Source organism: Homalodisca vitripennis, chromosome 4, assembly GCF_021130785.1.
Source record: "Homalodisca vitripennis isolate AUS2020 chromosome 4, UT_GWSS_2.1, whole genome shotgun sequence".
NCBI lineage: Eukaryota > Metazoa > Arthropoda > Insecta > Hemiptera > Cicadellidae > Homalodisca > Homalodisca vitripennis.
The window spans coordinates 204,444,428-204,461,965 of NC_060210.1; the positions used below are offsets into that span (position 1 = coordinate 204,444,428).

The 17,538-nt window shown below is 37.1% G+C and overlaps 1 protein-coding gene across 1 annotated transcript in view; it reads right to left on the minus strand.

Annotated features, from left to right (window-relative positions):
• The window catches only part of LOC124361384, a 50,823-nt gene that overhangs the window by 2,962 nt on the left and 30,323 nt on the right, over positions 1-17,538 (minus strand). Inside the window, exons 5-7 of the mRNA XM_046815431.1 lie at positions 13,798-13,983; positions 7,344-7,580; positions 462-688 (exon numbers count right to left, since the gene is read on the minus strand). Coding sequence (XP_046671387.1) covers positions 462-688; positions 7,344-7,580; positions 13,798-13,983 — 650 coding nt within the window. The remainder of the gene's footprint in view (positions 1-461; positions 689-7,343; positions 7,581-13,797; positions 13,984-17,538) is intronic.

Below are 17,538 nucleotides of genomic sequence, written 5' to 3' on the forward strand. Positions count from 1 at the left end.
CCAGCTTTCATATACACGACAATTTGTATCTATGTACACAATATTGGATCCACCACTCTGAGTTTTAAACACAGGAATATTTTTGATTTTTTTTCTTTGCAGGAATACTAGAAACTTTTTGATTCTCTTCTTCTTCAGGAATACTAGAAACTTTTTGATTCTCTTCTTCTTCAGGAATACTGGAAATTTTTTTATTCTCTTCTTCTTCAGGAATACTGGAAATGTTTTTTATTCTCTTCTTCTTCAGGAATACTGGAAATTTTTTTATTCTCTTCTTCAGGAATACTGGAAAACGTTTTGATTCTTTTCTTCTTCAGGAATACTAGTGTCTATAGAATCTTCTTGATACGTCACATACACATAGGAAAATTTGATTTCTTTATCTGTGCAACTAAGAATGGCATTAACAATTGATATAATTTTTTTGTCTTGATCACTATAATATCCTGTTGCAACTGTACAGTTTTTTATTTGTATCAGTTTGTGTAGGACGTATTTCAGTATGAATAACTTGTTTGGGAGGGCCAAATAGGGCATAACCAACTTTTTTAAATAGCAATGTTTTGTCTCCTGGTATACTATCCCAAATATCACCATTCTTTTTCAATAAGGTACATGCTTCATAGAACTTATATTGCTCCGCTCTTACATTTTCCAAATTCTCTGCACCAGTTAGTTCTTCAATTTTCTGAAAGATAATCATAAATAAAATTATAATAAAAATAAAATATAAAATTAGAAGAATAAAGCTTCCACTTTCAGAAGAAAGAACTAAGTTGAACAATTTACTTACGAAACTAACACTCACAAACAATCCTTCAATAACTTTTCAGGGTGATTGAGACCTCTTCATTTTCAATAAATGTTCACATTACACTCATGAACCTCAGGTGCAAATGCTCCTGCTCAGCCCTACAACGCCAAATATACCAGCTGATATACGTCAGACACATTGCAGGTCCGTGGTGTGCGCAGTAATCGATCACGCATTTTCGCCGCTGTAACATTTCTCACTATCAGTTTGCGCTGAGCTGCAGCAGTCACATAAACATGGCTGTCTTTATTGGTTCTCCCACCAAGTGTAAATTGAGGAGTGTTATTTGTTTCCTCCAAGCAGAAGGGACTAGTGCAGTAGAAATTTATTGAGATATGCCGTATTTACGAAGAAAATATTACAAGAGATGGTGTTAAATGTTAATCCCATCAACAGTTTAAAGATGGCTGAATGTCAAATTCAATGATCAATTCAAGAAATGTGAGAGCTGCAGCCATTTGGCGATTTTTTGTGGGTGTCAGTCAACATATCTGGCTTTCTACACCATTCACGCCCAACATCATCACTCAACATGTTTTCTGCATACACATGGCACATTCTGTAATGGATTTCTGCTGCACTAGTCTCTTCTGCTTGCAGGAAACTAATAAAACTCCTCAGTCCACATTTGGCGGGAGAAACAACAGAGGTGACCATGTTTATGCGACTGCAACACAGTGCAAACTAGCGACTTAAACTCGGTAGTGACAAAGTTGTAGAGAGGAATATGCATGATCTACTACTGCCCATAATGTGGAACTGTCATGGCGTGAGATCGGAGGTTGTACATATAGTGTGCTTCATTCGGAACACAGTGAACCCAAAAAAACTACGAATTACGTAATGTAAAATGGACACTGGCAGTTTTACAACATAAGCATGGTTGGTCTATTCTCTGGAAAGTTAAAAACACAATCCCCATATGGATGGGTGGTCTATTCTCTAGAAAGTTAAAAACACAATCCCCATATAGATGGGTGGCCTATTCTCTGGAAAGTTAAAAACACAATCCCCATATGGATGCATGGTCTATTCTCTGGAAAGTTAAAAACACAATCCCCATATGGATGCATGGTCTATTCTCTAGAAAGTTAAGAACACAATCCCCATATGGATGCATGGTCTATTCTCTAGAAAGTTAAAAACACAATCCCCATATGGATGCGTGGTCTATTCTCTAGAATAGAACTCACAAAGAAAGAGATATCAAACTGGAAATGCAGAAACTGCAACATCTCTCCTCCATCCCCAACCAAAACCCTCCTTGACTCTAACCAAGTTATGAATAATCTCCCAATACTAGACAACCCCGAATTAACCACTATACTTCACATAGACCGTGCACCACTATCAGGAGCAGAGGAAGTTTTCCAAGGCACCGGTGAAGAACATTTCCAACCTAACATAAAAGAAAAGCTCTGCTGCTCCACCCCCAAAACACAAGGGTTAACTGTGAGCAGTACCGGCCTAGCAAACAACTCATTAAAAGAAGAATTGGAGCACAGTCTCACTGAAAACAAATCGTTTGCAAATGACACTCATACTATCGTGGAGAAAATACAAAATCTAATAAATCCTGAGGAAGCCAATCTCAATTTGTCTTTATCTCTTGCAGCTGAGGCAGGTAGTGTCCTTCTACAGGAGAATACAAAGCTAAAAGCAGAAAACAATAAGCTGCTTGAAAAATGCATGAGACTCGAGGCGGAGCTGGCAGATACTTCAGAAAAGACAGAGAAAATGGAGCTAACTGAAGAAAAATATAGAAGCATAGTCGAGAATTTACACCAAGAACTGGCAAAGTTACAGAGCCAGCTAGACAAGGAGAGAAATAACCAAACAAAGCTCCAAGAATTTTTTGAAGAACAAGACAACAACCAACGCAAACTTATTGACAATCTAGAGAAAACAATTTTTAACTTAGAAAAAACTATAAAAGAACTCACTTCCAAATCGGAGTCAATAAAATCAGTAATCCCTCAAGCTACCAATCGGGACGTTGGTATTCAAACATGCTCACATACAGGAGAGACTCTCTTGCCATTGATAACAATTACCGAATTGACTGCCCTTAAAAGAAGGCAATATGAAACTGAGTGTGAAATACAAAAATTAAAAGAACAAGTTGGGAAAACTTGCTCTCAAACCCCAAATCTCCACAAAATGACATCACATCTAAGTCAGAAAAATAACTGCTCTAAATTTAATGTATCAAAAAAAATCTCCAAAAACAAAAAGAAGACTCAGTTCAGTGTAGCATTGCAAGTTGCCAAATGCAAGGAGGCTGCAACACCCCAAGGACAGGACTCAAGAAAACAACCAGGGCGACAAGCCTCTGAAACGAGTCCTCTGACGACACCAACATCAGCAATGCCTGGCCTTAAAATAACTTCAGCTTCCACATCTTCCCATAAGATCTCAAGATCACCACCAGCTTTAGCAAAAATCAGAAAAGAAGGAGAAAGTATCGAGGAGTTCTTCAACCGTCACATTGATGAGTACAAGGACAATATTAACATTTATAAAGACAAGGTAAAAAAATACGGCAAACCCTCTGCATTATGTGAAACTGCCACCTCATATATGCCTAACCAGTCTCCTACACAACCAGGACCTCAGACTCAAACCTCTTCACAGGATGCGACCCACCAACTTGACACTTTTTTAGACAAAACCAAAATCAAGTCCACAAGGACATAGCTGAGCCGAAATTAGCAACAGCACAAGAACCAAAAATAAATCAAAATCCCCAAAATATAAATTCTTCCAAACCTAGAAATAAGCACCAGAAACTTATGATTGCACACCAAAATATTGACGGCCTTCAGAACAAAACCGACAGACTTGCTCATTTTCTCCACAACAACAAACCAGACTTACTAATACTTACTGAGCATGGCTTAAACAACGAAAAGCTGGAGAGCACTAGAATCCTTGGCTACAGACTTATAGGCAGCTTTAATAGACAACAACACAGAAAAGGTGGAGTGGCTGTCTTTGCAAACTTAAACCTTAAAAATAAAATTACAGTAATATCCTTATCAGGAACCACATCAGAACTTATATGTGAAACCATCCTTCTAAAAATTGAGATGAAACAAGGATTCTTGCACCTTTTAGGTTTATACAGGCCACCTAGTAGCAACTTGGAAGAAGCATTAGATATTTTATCATCTGAATTGGACAAAATAACATCTTTTAAAAACCCGGTACTCGTAATAGGGGATGTCAATGTAGACAACCTGGTGGCAAGCAATGACAGAAGAAACTTGGACGATATGATTCACGGCTATGGACTGAGCAGACTTCACCTACCCCCTACAAGAATAACCAGTCACAGCAAGACTTCTATAGATTTCATATGCACCAACATTAACGAAACTGAAATATCAACCAGAGTGCTAAAAACAGGCCTCTCAGATCACACTGCCCAGTTATGCTTTATCTCTACAAACATGACAAGCCCCACGCAGACACAATCATACAGAAGACAATTTAACACAAGAACCGTAGAAGAACTGAGGTATAATCTACAAACACAGGACTGGTCACAAGTTATGCTCACAGACAATGTGGATGCTGCTTATAAAGCGTTTCATGGGATCCTCCAATCTGCAATGAACATAGCCTGCCCTCTCAAAATAGTAAAACATAAAAGAAATCCCACCAAGAATATATGGGATGATGAAAGCCAGGCGCTAAAAAACGCATACTTAGAGGCACTAAATCGAGAACACATTACGGGCCATCCTGACGACAAAAAAGAAACAGCCCAAAGGAAAAAATCCTACGACTTAAAACTAAAAACCCTAAGAAAACAGCTTAACTCCTCCTACATTGAAAGATCTGACAACAAATCAAAAGCCATGTGGAAAGTGATTAATAATGAAAGAAAAGAGAGATTAGAAAAAACTCAACTTGAACGCTTAAACATACAGGACTACGCATCAGACTCTCCAATAAACATTGCCAATTACTTAAATAGCTTCTTTGCTACAATTGCTGACAGAACACTTGATACCAAAGGAAATGAACAACGAACAACACACACAATAGAACCAAATTACATACCCCAAATACCAAGACTAATTTTCCAGGAGACAAATGAAATAGAAGTCGGAAACATCATAGACACCTTAAAATCAAAAACATCAACAGGAGACGATGAAATATCTTCTAAATTGGTCAAACAATGCAAACATGAAATTATCACTCCACTAACAACTATTATAAACAAATCACTTTTACAAGGGACTTTTCCCAGCGGGTTGAAACTCGCAAAAATTTATCCAAAATATAAGACTGGAGCAACTGACGAAGCCACCAGTTATCGGCCAATCTCACTTATCTCCACTTTTTCCAAAATCCTGGAGCGAGTAGTGCTAACTAGACTACTGGACCATCTCAAACAGCACCACCTTCTTACTCCGAGACAACATGGTTTTGTAAAAGACAGATCTACAGCAACAGCACTGGTCCAACTAATTGAAACCATCATTGATAAATTGGAAGCAGGATATATAGCCACAAGTATACTTTTGGACTTTACCAAGGCCTTCGATTGTCTAGACCACAAGCTCATTACAAAAAAACTGCAAACTCTGGGAATCATTGACAAAGAAATAGACTGGTTCAAGAGCTACCTCAGCAATAGGACACAGATTGTGGAAATTACTTACACTACACACAACACGGTCAAAAAAGTAAAATCTGAACCACTACCAGTAAGCAGAGGAGTGCCGCAAGGCTCTGTTCTTGGACCCGTCTTGTATATCCTTCTGACTAGCGACTTTCCAGAATACCTTCAAAACCATTGTGAAATGGTAATGTACGCCGATGATACAGCCCTTATTGTAGCAAACAAAAACAAAGATCAACTAGACATTGACTCCTTTGTAGCTTTTAATATGGCTAAACAATATTGCAACCTAAATGATTTGGTTTTAAATGAATCAAAAACCCAACAACTAATTTTTACAGCTACTCAAAATAACTATCATGGTCTCCCAGAAGTAACTACAATAGAATTCGGAAAATATTTAGGACTCACCTTGGACCGAAATTTATCTTGGGAACCACACATCAACCAGCTCTGTCAAAAACTAAATAGCAGTCTTTACGCAATAAGGAGAATTGCACAAATCAGCAACACTGATGTAGCTATGACAGCATACTACTCGTTGTTTGAATCTCACTTGAGATACGGCCTGATAGCCTGGGGAGGCACGACAATCTCAAATCTCCAAAGGGTACTGGTTCTACAAAAAAGGACAATTAGAGCTCTAAAAGGACTAGGACCACTTGACACATGCCGAACAGCCTTCAAAGAACTGAGAATTCTGACTGTAGTAGGACTCTACATCCAAGAGACAATCCTCTATACAATCAAATCAGGACAAGCAAGGACTGGAGACGGACACTCCTATAACACCAGACACAGGAGCAACTTTCTCCTAAATCAACATCATCTCAGCTTATTTGAGAGGAAACCTTCTTATCGAGGAGCAATGTTCTTCAACATTCTACCTGAATTCCTAAGAAGACTGCCAGAAAAGAACTTCAAAGCCTCCTTGAGAAACTGGCTACTGGAGCGACCAATTTACACAATCCAAGAATTTGTTCAATGTAGAACACACAATTTTTGACAAACACTAACTCATACACCAATTGTAACATAAACATGACTTTTGCCCTGTTCTCCAAGAATATGTGCAATAAAGAATATTCTATTCTATTCTAGAAAGTTAAAAACAATCCCCATATGGATGCATGGTCTATTCTCTGGAAAGTTAAAAACACAATCCCCATACGGATGCGTGGTCTATTCTCTGGAAAGTTAAAAACACAATCCCCATATGGATGGGTGGTCTATTCTCTGGAAAGTTAAAAACACAATCCCCATATGGATGGGTGGTCTATTCTCTGGAAAGTTAAAAACACAATCCCCATATAGATGGGTGGCCTATTCTCTGGAAAGTTAAAAACACAATCCCCATATGGATGCGTGGTCTATTCTCTGAAAATTTAAAGCTGCAAATAAACAAATAAAAAATGCAACAGTGTTTGGTAGCATCTGTACAGACCTAGATAAATAAGAAAAGTGTAGAATATAATAATGTAAAATATACTTTCTGCAACATATCAAAATAGAACTTACAAACATGCCTTCTATTTAAATTTGCAGTTGTGTTAAAACAAAAAGCATTTATTAGCTCTTCTTAAAGAAAACTGCGTAATCTTTGGTATATTTTGAATCATGAATTATATTCTTTTAATTGTTTAGCACATAACGTAAATCATACAAAGTACACTTGATCAAGACAGGTGAATATTAAATAAATATTTAAGTTAACTAATTTAACTGGCTAATGAAACATTAAATAATTGTAATTGGTTACTACGGCTGGAAAGTTTTATACATTATTATTACTAGCAATTTCAGTAGAGTGTTTAATAGTATGTATCCAATCGTTTACTTTTTGGCACTAGTACTTGACCGGGAAGTTTATATATGAGTAATTTGACAACTTACCTTTAAAAAGTGTTCAGTTACACAACATTTCAAATTTTGATGGTATTTCAGCCATATCGGATGGATGACATTAGTATCTACTATATCCGTAAAGTCGTCCAATTTCAGGAATCTTTCTTTTACAGTTTTATCATCCAAACCAGTCAACTCTTCCAGTTCCTTCAAATCTTTTATGCTGTCCTTAAAATCATTATACACTTCTTCATAAAGTTGTCTATAATATACATCTGACATTTTCTGCAACATAGAAAGTATATAAATAATTGACATCAACTATAACTTATGTTTTGCACATCAATTGTCAAACCAACGTCTCATTGTAACAATGAACCAGAGCTGCAGAGCAAATATATTGTTAGTAACTTCACATCAACTATAACTTATGTTTTGCACATCAATTGTCAAACCAACGTCTCATTGTAACAATGAACCAGAGCTGCAGAGCAAATATATTGTTAGTAACTTCACATCAACTATAACTTATGTTTTGCACATCAATTGTCAAACCAACGTCTCATTGTAACAATGAACCAGAGCTGCAGAGCAAATATATTGTTAGTAACTTCACATCAACTATAACTTATGTTTTGCACATCAATTGTCAAACCAACGTCTCATTGTAACAATGAACCAGAGCTGCAGAGCAAATATATTGTTAGTAACTTCACATCAACTATAACTTATGTTTTGCACATCAATTGTCAAACCAACGTCTCATTGTAACAATGAACCAGAGCTGCAGAGCAAATATATTGTTAGTAACTTCACATCAACTATAACTTATGTTTTGCACATCAATTGTCAAACCGATGTCTCATTGTGACAATGAAACAGATCTGCAGAGCAAATATATTGTTTGTCAGTACCTTCACATCAACCACAACTTGTGTCAAACATATCAATTGTCAAACCGATGTTTCATTGTGAGAATGAAACAGATCTGCAGAGCAAATATATTGTTTGTCAGTACCTTCACATCAACCACAACTTGTGTCAAACATATCAATTGTCAAACCGATGTTTCATTGTGACTATGAAATGAGATCTGCAGAGCAAATATATTGTTTGTTCAGTACCTTCACATCAACCACAACTTGTGTCAAACATATCAATTGTTAAAACAATGTCTCATTGTGACTATGAATGAGAGTTGCAGAGCAAATATATTGTTTGTCAGTACCTTCACATCAACCACAACTTGTGTCAAACATATCAATTGTTAAAACAATGTCTCATTGTGACAATGAATTAGAGCTGAAGAGCAAATATATTATTTTTTCAATAACTTCACATAATCAACCAGAACTTTTACAAAACATATCAATTGTTAAAACAATGTCTCATTGTGACTATGAATGAGAGTTGCAGAGTAAATATATTGTTTGTCAGTACCTACACATCAACCACAACTTGTACAAACACATCAATTGCCAAACCGATGTCTCATTTTGCCAATGAAACAGATCTGAAGAGCAAATATATTGTTTTTCAATAACTTCACATAATCAACCAGAACTTTTACAAAACATATCAATTGTTAAAACAATGTCTCATTGTGACTATGAATGAGAGTTGCAGAGTAAATATATTGTTTGTTAGTAACTTCACATAATCAACCACAACTTGTGTCAAACATATCAATTGTCAAACCGATGTCTCATTGTGACAATGAAACAGATCTACAGAGCAAATATATTGTTTGTCAGTACCTTCACATCATCAACCAGAACTTTTACAAAACATATCAATTGTCAAACCGATGTCTCATTGTGACAATGAAACAGATCTACAGAGCAAATATATTGTTTGTCAGTAACTTCACATAATCAACCAGAACTTTTACAAAACATATCAATTGTCAAACCGATGTCTCATTGTGACAATGAAACAGATCTACAGAGCAAATATATTGTTTTTCAATAACTTCACATTATCAACCATAACTTGTAGAAAACAATTCAACTGTTGACCATTTATCACCCTTATTATGATCTATTAGTCAATTCTTTGACCATGAGTTAAGTCCATTTACTACATATCTAAAATAATCTAATGAGATATTTTGGTACTTTGAAATCCAGAATGATCTATGTGATGGTTATGAAAATGTTTTAAGGAACTATTGTAACACTGAGTGATGGTTCCTCTAACCATTTCATGGTCAATAGGATCAGTTGATGATCACTTGTCCAATAAGTATGTCTCATGCTAGGTGTACTTGTCTATCGCTAGTCTATGGTACCCCTCGAGTTATGGGCTGTGGCGTGACCTGCAGGTTGATGATCCATTGTACAATAAGTATGTCTCATGCTAGGTGTACTTGTCTATCGCTAGTCTATGGTACCCCTCGAGTTATGGGCTGTGGCGTGACCTGCAGGTTGATGATCCATTGTCCAATAAGTATGTCTCATGCTAGGTGTACTTGTATATCGCTAGTCTATGGTACCCCTCGAGTTATGGGCTGTGGCGTGACCTGCAGGTTGATGATCCATTGTACAATAAGTATGTCTCATGCTAGGTGTACTTGTATATCGCTAGTCTATGGTACCCCTCGAGTTATGGGCTGTGGCGTGACCTGCAGGTTGATGATCCATTGTACAATAAGTATGTCTCATGCTAGGTGTACTTGTCTATCGCTAGTCTATGGTACCCCTCGAGTTATGGGCTGTGGCGTGACCTGCAGGTTGATGATCCATTGTACAATAAGTATGTCTCATGCTAGGTGTACTTGTCTATCGCTAGTCTATGGTACCCCTCGAGTTATGGGCTGTGGCGTGACCTGCAGGTTGATGATCCATTGTCCAATTAGTATGTCTCATGCTAGGTGTACTTGTCTATCGCTAGTCTATGGTACCCCTCGAGTTATGGGCTGTGGCGTGACCTGCAGGTTGATGATCCATTGTCCAATTAGTATGTCTCATGCTAGGTGTACTTGTCTATCGCTAGTCTATGGTACCCCTCGAGTTATGGGCTGTGGCGTGACCTGCAGGTTGATGATCCATTGTCCAATTAAGTATGTCTCATGCTAGGTGTACTTGTATATCGCTAGTCTATGGTACCCCTCGAGTTATGGGCTGTGGCGTGACCTGCAGGTTGATGATCCATTGTACAATAAGTATGTCTCATGCTAGGTGTACTTGTCTATCGCTAGTCTATGGTACCCCTCGAGTTATGGGCTGTGGCGTGACCTGCAGGTTGATCCATTGCAGGACCTGCAGGATGACCCATTGTACAATAAGTATGTCTCATGCTAGGTGTACTTGTCTATCGCTAGTCTATGGTACCCCTCGAGTTATGGGCTGTGGCGTGACCTGCAGGTTGATGATCCATTGTACAATAAGTATGTCTCATGCTAGGTGTACTTGTCTATCGCTAGTCTATGGTACCCCTCGAGTTATGGGCTGTGGCGTGACCTGCAGGTTGATGATCCATTGTCCAATGTAGTCTATCGCTAGTCTATGGTACACGTCTCGTAGTATGTACCCCTCGAGTTATGGGCTGTGGCGTGACCTGCAGGTTGATGATCCATTGTCCAATTAGTATGTCTCATGCTAGGTGTACTTGTCTATCGCTAGTCTATGGTACCCCTCGAGTTATGGGCTGTGGCGTGACCTGCAGGTTGATGATCCATTGTCCAATTAGTATGTCTCATGCTAGGTGTACTTGTCTATCGCTAGTCTATGGTACCCCTCGAGTTATGGGCTGTGGCGTGACCTGCAGGTTGATGATCCATTGTCCAATTAGTATGTCTCATGCTAGGTGTACTTGTCTATCGCTAGTCTATGGTACCCCTCGAGTTATGGGCTGTGGCGTGACCTGCAGGTTGATGATCCATTGTCCAACTAGTATGTCTCATGCTAGGTGTACTTGTCTATCGCTAGTCTATGGTACCCCTCGAGTTACGGGCTGTGGCGTGACCTGCAGGTTGATGATCCATTGTCCAATTAGTATGTCTCATGCTAGGTGTACTTGTCTATCGCTAGTCTATGGTACCCCTCGAGTTATGGGCTGTGGCGTGACCTGCAGGTTGATGATCCATTGTCCAATTAGTATGTCTCATGCTAGGTGTACTTGTCTATCGCTAGTCTATGGTACCCCTCGAGTTACGGGCTGTGGCGTGACCTGCAGGTTGATGATCCATTGTCCAATTAGTATGTCTCATGCTAGGTGTACTTGTCTATCGCTAGTCTATGGTACCCCTCGAGTTATGGGCTGTGGCGTGACCTGCAGGTTGATGATCCATTGTCCAATTAGTATGTCTCATGCTAGGTGTACTTGTCTATCGCTAGTCTATGGTACCCCTCGAGTTACGGGCTGTGGCGTGAGTTCATCAGAATTCAGAAATATTTATTGTCATTAAGCTTAAGTACAGCGATAGACAAAGTCAGCTTATTCATTTATGGTAAAGTCAATGGGACACACACAATTTTAATTTTAATTTTAAAAGCATAAAAAAAGTAAAGTAAAGATGTCTTATTTTACCAGGTGAAGTTAGGACTAAGAAGTCATCTCTAACACTTAACCTAGGGACCAACGGCAGGCAGGCTGCTTGCAAGGACAGGATCACTCAGCGGTCACCCATCCTAGCAGTAGCCACGCTCGACTTTGCTTGATCCGGTTATCTTGCAATAACTGTTGTACCCGCTACACAGCGCCATTGGTAATTGGCATAAATATGTAATATCACTACTTAAGAAATCTGAGACTGAGTAATAAACATTGTTCTTGAACCAGTTCTCTAATACTCTCTTAAAATTGCTTAAAGGTACAATCCATGCATTTTGTGGTAATTTGTTAAACAGTTTAATTTTCATAAAGTTTCTTGGGCGTTCATCTGGATGCTGGTTTTTCTTGGCGTCAGCATGTAGAGGCCCTTTGCTCTAAGCTCAACTCTGTATTGTTTTCCTTAAGATGTCTTTCAAATTTTCTGAAAGTAGTGCACTGAAAATTGTATATGATGGTTACTGTGATGTCATATGGCATAATGTCATGGGGAACTGCTTCATCTTCTCTGTTACAAAGAGTATTCAAATAAGAGGGCTATTCGTTTAGTGTTTGGGTTGAGGGACCTGGAGAGCTGTAGGCAAGTGTTTCACCAAGAACGTATACTAACCCTCCCCTCCATTTTTATTTATTCCGTTTCAATTTACACTTTTAAACACATTACCGATTTTCCTACCAACAATCATATATATCCCACCAGAAATAACAATAGTTTGAAACAGTACCCCACCATAGTAATAATATGTTCCGCAAATCAATAGAAATTTAGGACCTACAATTTATAATAGATTGCCAGATTATTTAAAAGCCAGCACTTCACTTGCATCTTTCAAAAACAAACTAAAAGACTTTCTTGTAAAAAACTGTTTTTACTCACTCTCTGAATTTTTGTGCCCCACCCAACCTTACAAGTAAAAATATCATTAGTACTGTTTTTCAATATATTTTTAATTTGTAGTTTTACCAGATATAGCAATAACTTTAATAAGAATATTTTTAGTATTTAGTTATTTTAAACATATTGACAATTCTCTATACATGTTAATGTCAATAAAAAATAAATGATTTTGATTTGATTGATTTGATAAAAATATGGCTACCTCTAGTTTTTTCTAATCTTACTTGAGGAAGATCTAAAAAATACTTCCTCCTCGTATCATAACCATGTACTTGTTTCCTAATTGTAAAGCTGCGGAGGACTTATTTTACACTTACTAAAAAACAGTAAATATAAAGATTTAACAGTGTCATAATTTTATACTCTCTAAATAGAGCAACACAAGTTTCTCTATCTGATACATTTTTTATTGATCTAACCGCTTTTTTACCATATGAATGCTCTTTGTGCACTAGCACCGTTTCCCCATTAAGTTACATCATATCTTAATTGCGATTGAAAAAATATTATAAACTAATAATATCAGTAATAATAATAATAGTAATAGAGTAATATCATCAGCATATAATGGAGCCGTTATATGAGCATGCTATGAGAATTACGTCAGTTTGTAGGACCAATGAGAAGCGAGCAAAAGAATCATATGAATTTATGGTCACAACGGATTTTCCTGGCCAGTTTAATCAAATACAAACTATTGATAACATGTAATATTGAAAATATTATATACAGGTGACTGGCTGACTATAAGACATAGAGTGGAAAGATGTTTGAAATAATAAACTTTTATATTTAGATTTATGAGCATAACAATTACTGCACCTACATGCAAAACTTTATTATTGTAAATAACGTTACACATTTCTCTAAGAGTTACTGGTTCATATTAACTATGTTTAGTTTTAAATTGATTATGTTCAAGAGTATGCCTTGTTACTTAAATTGAATTGAATGTAATGCACACTCACGTAGGATACTTGTGTACAGAGAGTAGACTTCCACTGTCCCTAAAATATATGTAAATAAAGTATCTTATTATAATATTGAACTTACTTGAACAGCTTTTTCCCTGGTTTGGATTCGAGTAGCAGTGTTTCCACACATATATTTATCCAAAAGAGACACACAACCTTTCCAAATTTCATGACATTGTTTGGTTCGTTTTGAACTTGAAAAATTGTCCTTGTATTTCTTGTATACTTTCTGAATAACTTCTGAGTTCATCATCTGTTCCAGAGTCTAAAACCAAGGAATTTCAAGGACAGCATATTAGAAAACGTTAAAGGTATCATGAGTGTTTAATGCATTGCAACACATGGAAATTACATTATAATACACTACAACATGTGGAAATATCTTTATGCTACATGTACAATATAATAAATATGCAGTAGATGGAGAGTTATATGAACAGCATTTGAATTTAATCAAAACAAATTTTAAAGGGTGAAACCAAAGAGACAGCAGTTAGCTTGCCCAAGATGCTCTAAACTTTATAACCAACTGGTGTCGTGGAGAAGGTCTAAGAATTAATCCATCAAAAACAAGTATAATAAATCTTTACCAGAAAAAGGAAATTCCAGCTTGCACAACCTGTTCTGGAAGGTAATAGAATAAAACATTCCGATGTAGTCAAGTACCTAGGAATAGTGTATCTTATGTATATTATATGTACATGAATGTGTGTGTGTGTGTATAAATTTTGTACAATTTTCTTGTGTTATGAGGTCATTGCCAACTATAAGGGATGGATATATATAATCTTCTAAGTACTTTAAAGTGTACACAAAAACAGAAACAAAAATTCAGTGCTCATGTTTAATTTTCGAGTTCACAGAATCCTTCATCAGAACACACTGAATTAAAACATATAAACAGAACTCAAACCAAAAACAAAAGACATAACCAAAATAAAATTTTAACAAATAAATACCATAAACAACAAGATTCCAATCAGCTGTGTGAAGAATATTTGTAAATGTTTACATAGAACTAAACATTTTTTTGTAATAAAAAGGAAAAGAGAATCATCTTAAGTTCAACCCATCTGGTTGCCTTGATTTTAAAATTAATTGATGTGCGATTTCAACATTTCTTAAATTTATCAGATTGGTATTTTGATTGGGGTTTGGCTCTAAATGGTAAAATTCCTTTTAGGCTGAAGCAATTTTCTAATTTATTTTGATTGTGTTGAATCGCATGAGCAGATAATGGTCTCTCGTAATTTTGATGAACAACATCAAATCGATGATTGGTCATTCTCACTCTTAATGAAGTGATGGTTTTTCCAATATAGTCTTTGGGACAGAATTTACAGGTTAGTTGATAAATTATGTTTTTTGTAGTGCAATCAATGTTACCTTTAACCCTAGAACTGTTAATCGACATAATTTTGTCGGTCAATGCCGCTTCTGTAATGTTAACCGTCAAAATTTTGTCGGTCACACATTCCCTCATATAATTACTTTTTACAATATACTCCGGTAACGTATCGAAATAATTTATGCACCATTGGATTCGGGAAGAAAAATGCTAGGGAACAGATGAGTTTTATTCCTTTTTGTATTATGGTTATGACGAAGCAAGCTTGTTATTTTGAACGTAAAAGAAAACGCGACGCCGTTTGTTGTGACCGCCATATTGCCGCTGCCGTTCTGTATCACTTTCGTGCCGAGCTGTGGATATTTGTAAGTTTTAATAGTTTTTACGCGTGTTTTAGTGTCGTATTTAATATGTAGTGTGTTGTTTGATGTCGTAGTAGTGTAAACATATATATTTTAGAATAAATCAATTTCTATTTACTGAAATATGTTTGAGAAATTAGCGGCTCTGTGTAGGCTATGGCAAAATGACTTGGCTAAAATTCATTTCACATAGTTTGTTATTGTTTTCACTAACTAATCGTTATTTATAGCACTCTTTTAGCTCTGAGTAACTATTTAGTTTTGGTAAATAGATAGTTTTCACAAAAAAATATATATTTCCTGTAATTTCTTTGGTTATATATAATAACTACTTTATCTACAGATTATTACCATACCATCTGTTGAAGATTAAGATTTTGAGCCTTCTGGATCATCTACCATCCACTCTGTTTCTACAAGCTGTACTATAAGAAACCCTTCTACTCCGATCAATTCATCTGGCTGTCGGTTCGAGTTGACTGTTTACTCGGGGTGAACTGAGTAGCCCTGATTTAAACAATATCTACAAATATGGATTCGGAATCGAAGTCAACATGCGTTCCTTGTTGTAGAAAAGTTATAAATACCGATGAAGGACTCCAATGTGATGGCCCCTGTGATCGGTGGTTTCATCGTACTTGCGTTGGGATTTCTAAGACTGAGTATCTGAAAATTGCAAGCGATAATTCAGTTAAATGGTTTTGTACACGCGTGGATTGTGTTACCGCTCCGTCTGTGTCTAGTTTGAATACAATTCTTTCAGTACTTGCTCAAAAGATCGACGACCTTTCAGCCAAAGTTGACCGCCTCAACGATTTACCGGAAAATGTTAAAATTATCCAGGATGATGTCAAGGCTATCCATGACAAATTTGAACAACTTGAGCCTCGTATTGAGCGTCTTGAACACAGAGTCTCAGATATTGAGAGTAGAGTCGATGCAAGACAGGCTGGCGGTGGTGGTTTTGAGGAAACCCTGATGGAGATCAATGATCGTAATAAACGTCTGTGTAATGTAATTCTTTACGGTATTGCTGAAAGCTCCCAATCAAACACTGAATCTAAAAGAAAACACGACAAACAGCAAATTAAACAGCTTTTGTCTGAAGTTTACCAGGAAGCTAACCTTGAATCTATTAAATTCTTTAGAATTGGAGTATATAAGAAAAATAATTCCAGGCCGATAAAAGTCATTTTCCCTGATGCTGACCAAGCTCGAATTTTCGCCAAACGTTTCTTGGACAAATATGCAAATGGTGATGGTGGAATCAGCATGTCTAGAGATCGCACAGTTAAAGAGCGAAATCATCTTCAGAAACTCAGAGCAGACCTTGAAGCGAGGAGGAATGCTGGCGAGAATGACCTGACTATAAGGTACATTAATGGAGTTCCCTCTATTTCCAAGTTGAAATCAAAAAACGCTTAGACTCCAACGGTCAAAAGAAAATCAGTGTGTTTTTTCAAAACGTCAATGGACTGAGATCTAAACTTGTAACCCTGCGCCAATCTCTTAGCCATTCCGTATATGATGTGATTGTATTGGTGGAGACCAACCTTACAGGGGATATAAGTAATGTTGAACTTGGTTTCTTCAATTACAGGGTGTATAGATGTGATAGGACCTCTCTATCGAGCCAGAAAACCAGTGGTGGTGGGGTGATTGTGGCAATACGGGACCGGTTTGATTCCTGGGAACTCTCTCAGTCTTCTCTTAACATTGAATGTGTCTTTGCAGCCATGAAGCTAAAGAATTCTATTCTTGTCCTTGGTGGTGTATATCTGCCTCCTAATCAGAACTCTACCCAATACATGGAATTTGCATCTATTCTGGAGGAACTGTCAATTACCGTTCAAGACATACACCCATTATTGATTATTGGAGATTTTAACTTGCCGAACGTGGACTGGTCCAGTCTCTTTACCCACCTCAACACATCAGCCCAACGTATTTATGATGTTATGAATTTCCTTGATCTTAAGCAGTACAATAATATCTACAATGATCGAGGTGTCCTTCTGGATTTGGTCTTTTCTTCTGTGAACTTGCGAGTCCTGAATGCCTCAGACCCTCTTCTTCCTGTGGAATGTCACCATCCTGCGCTGGAAATGGA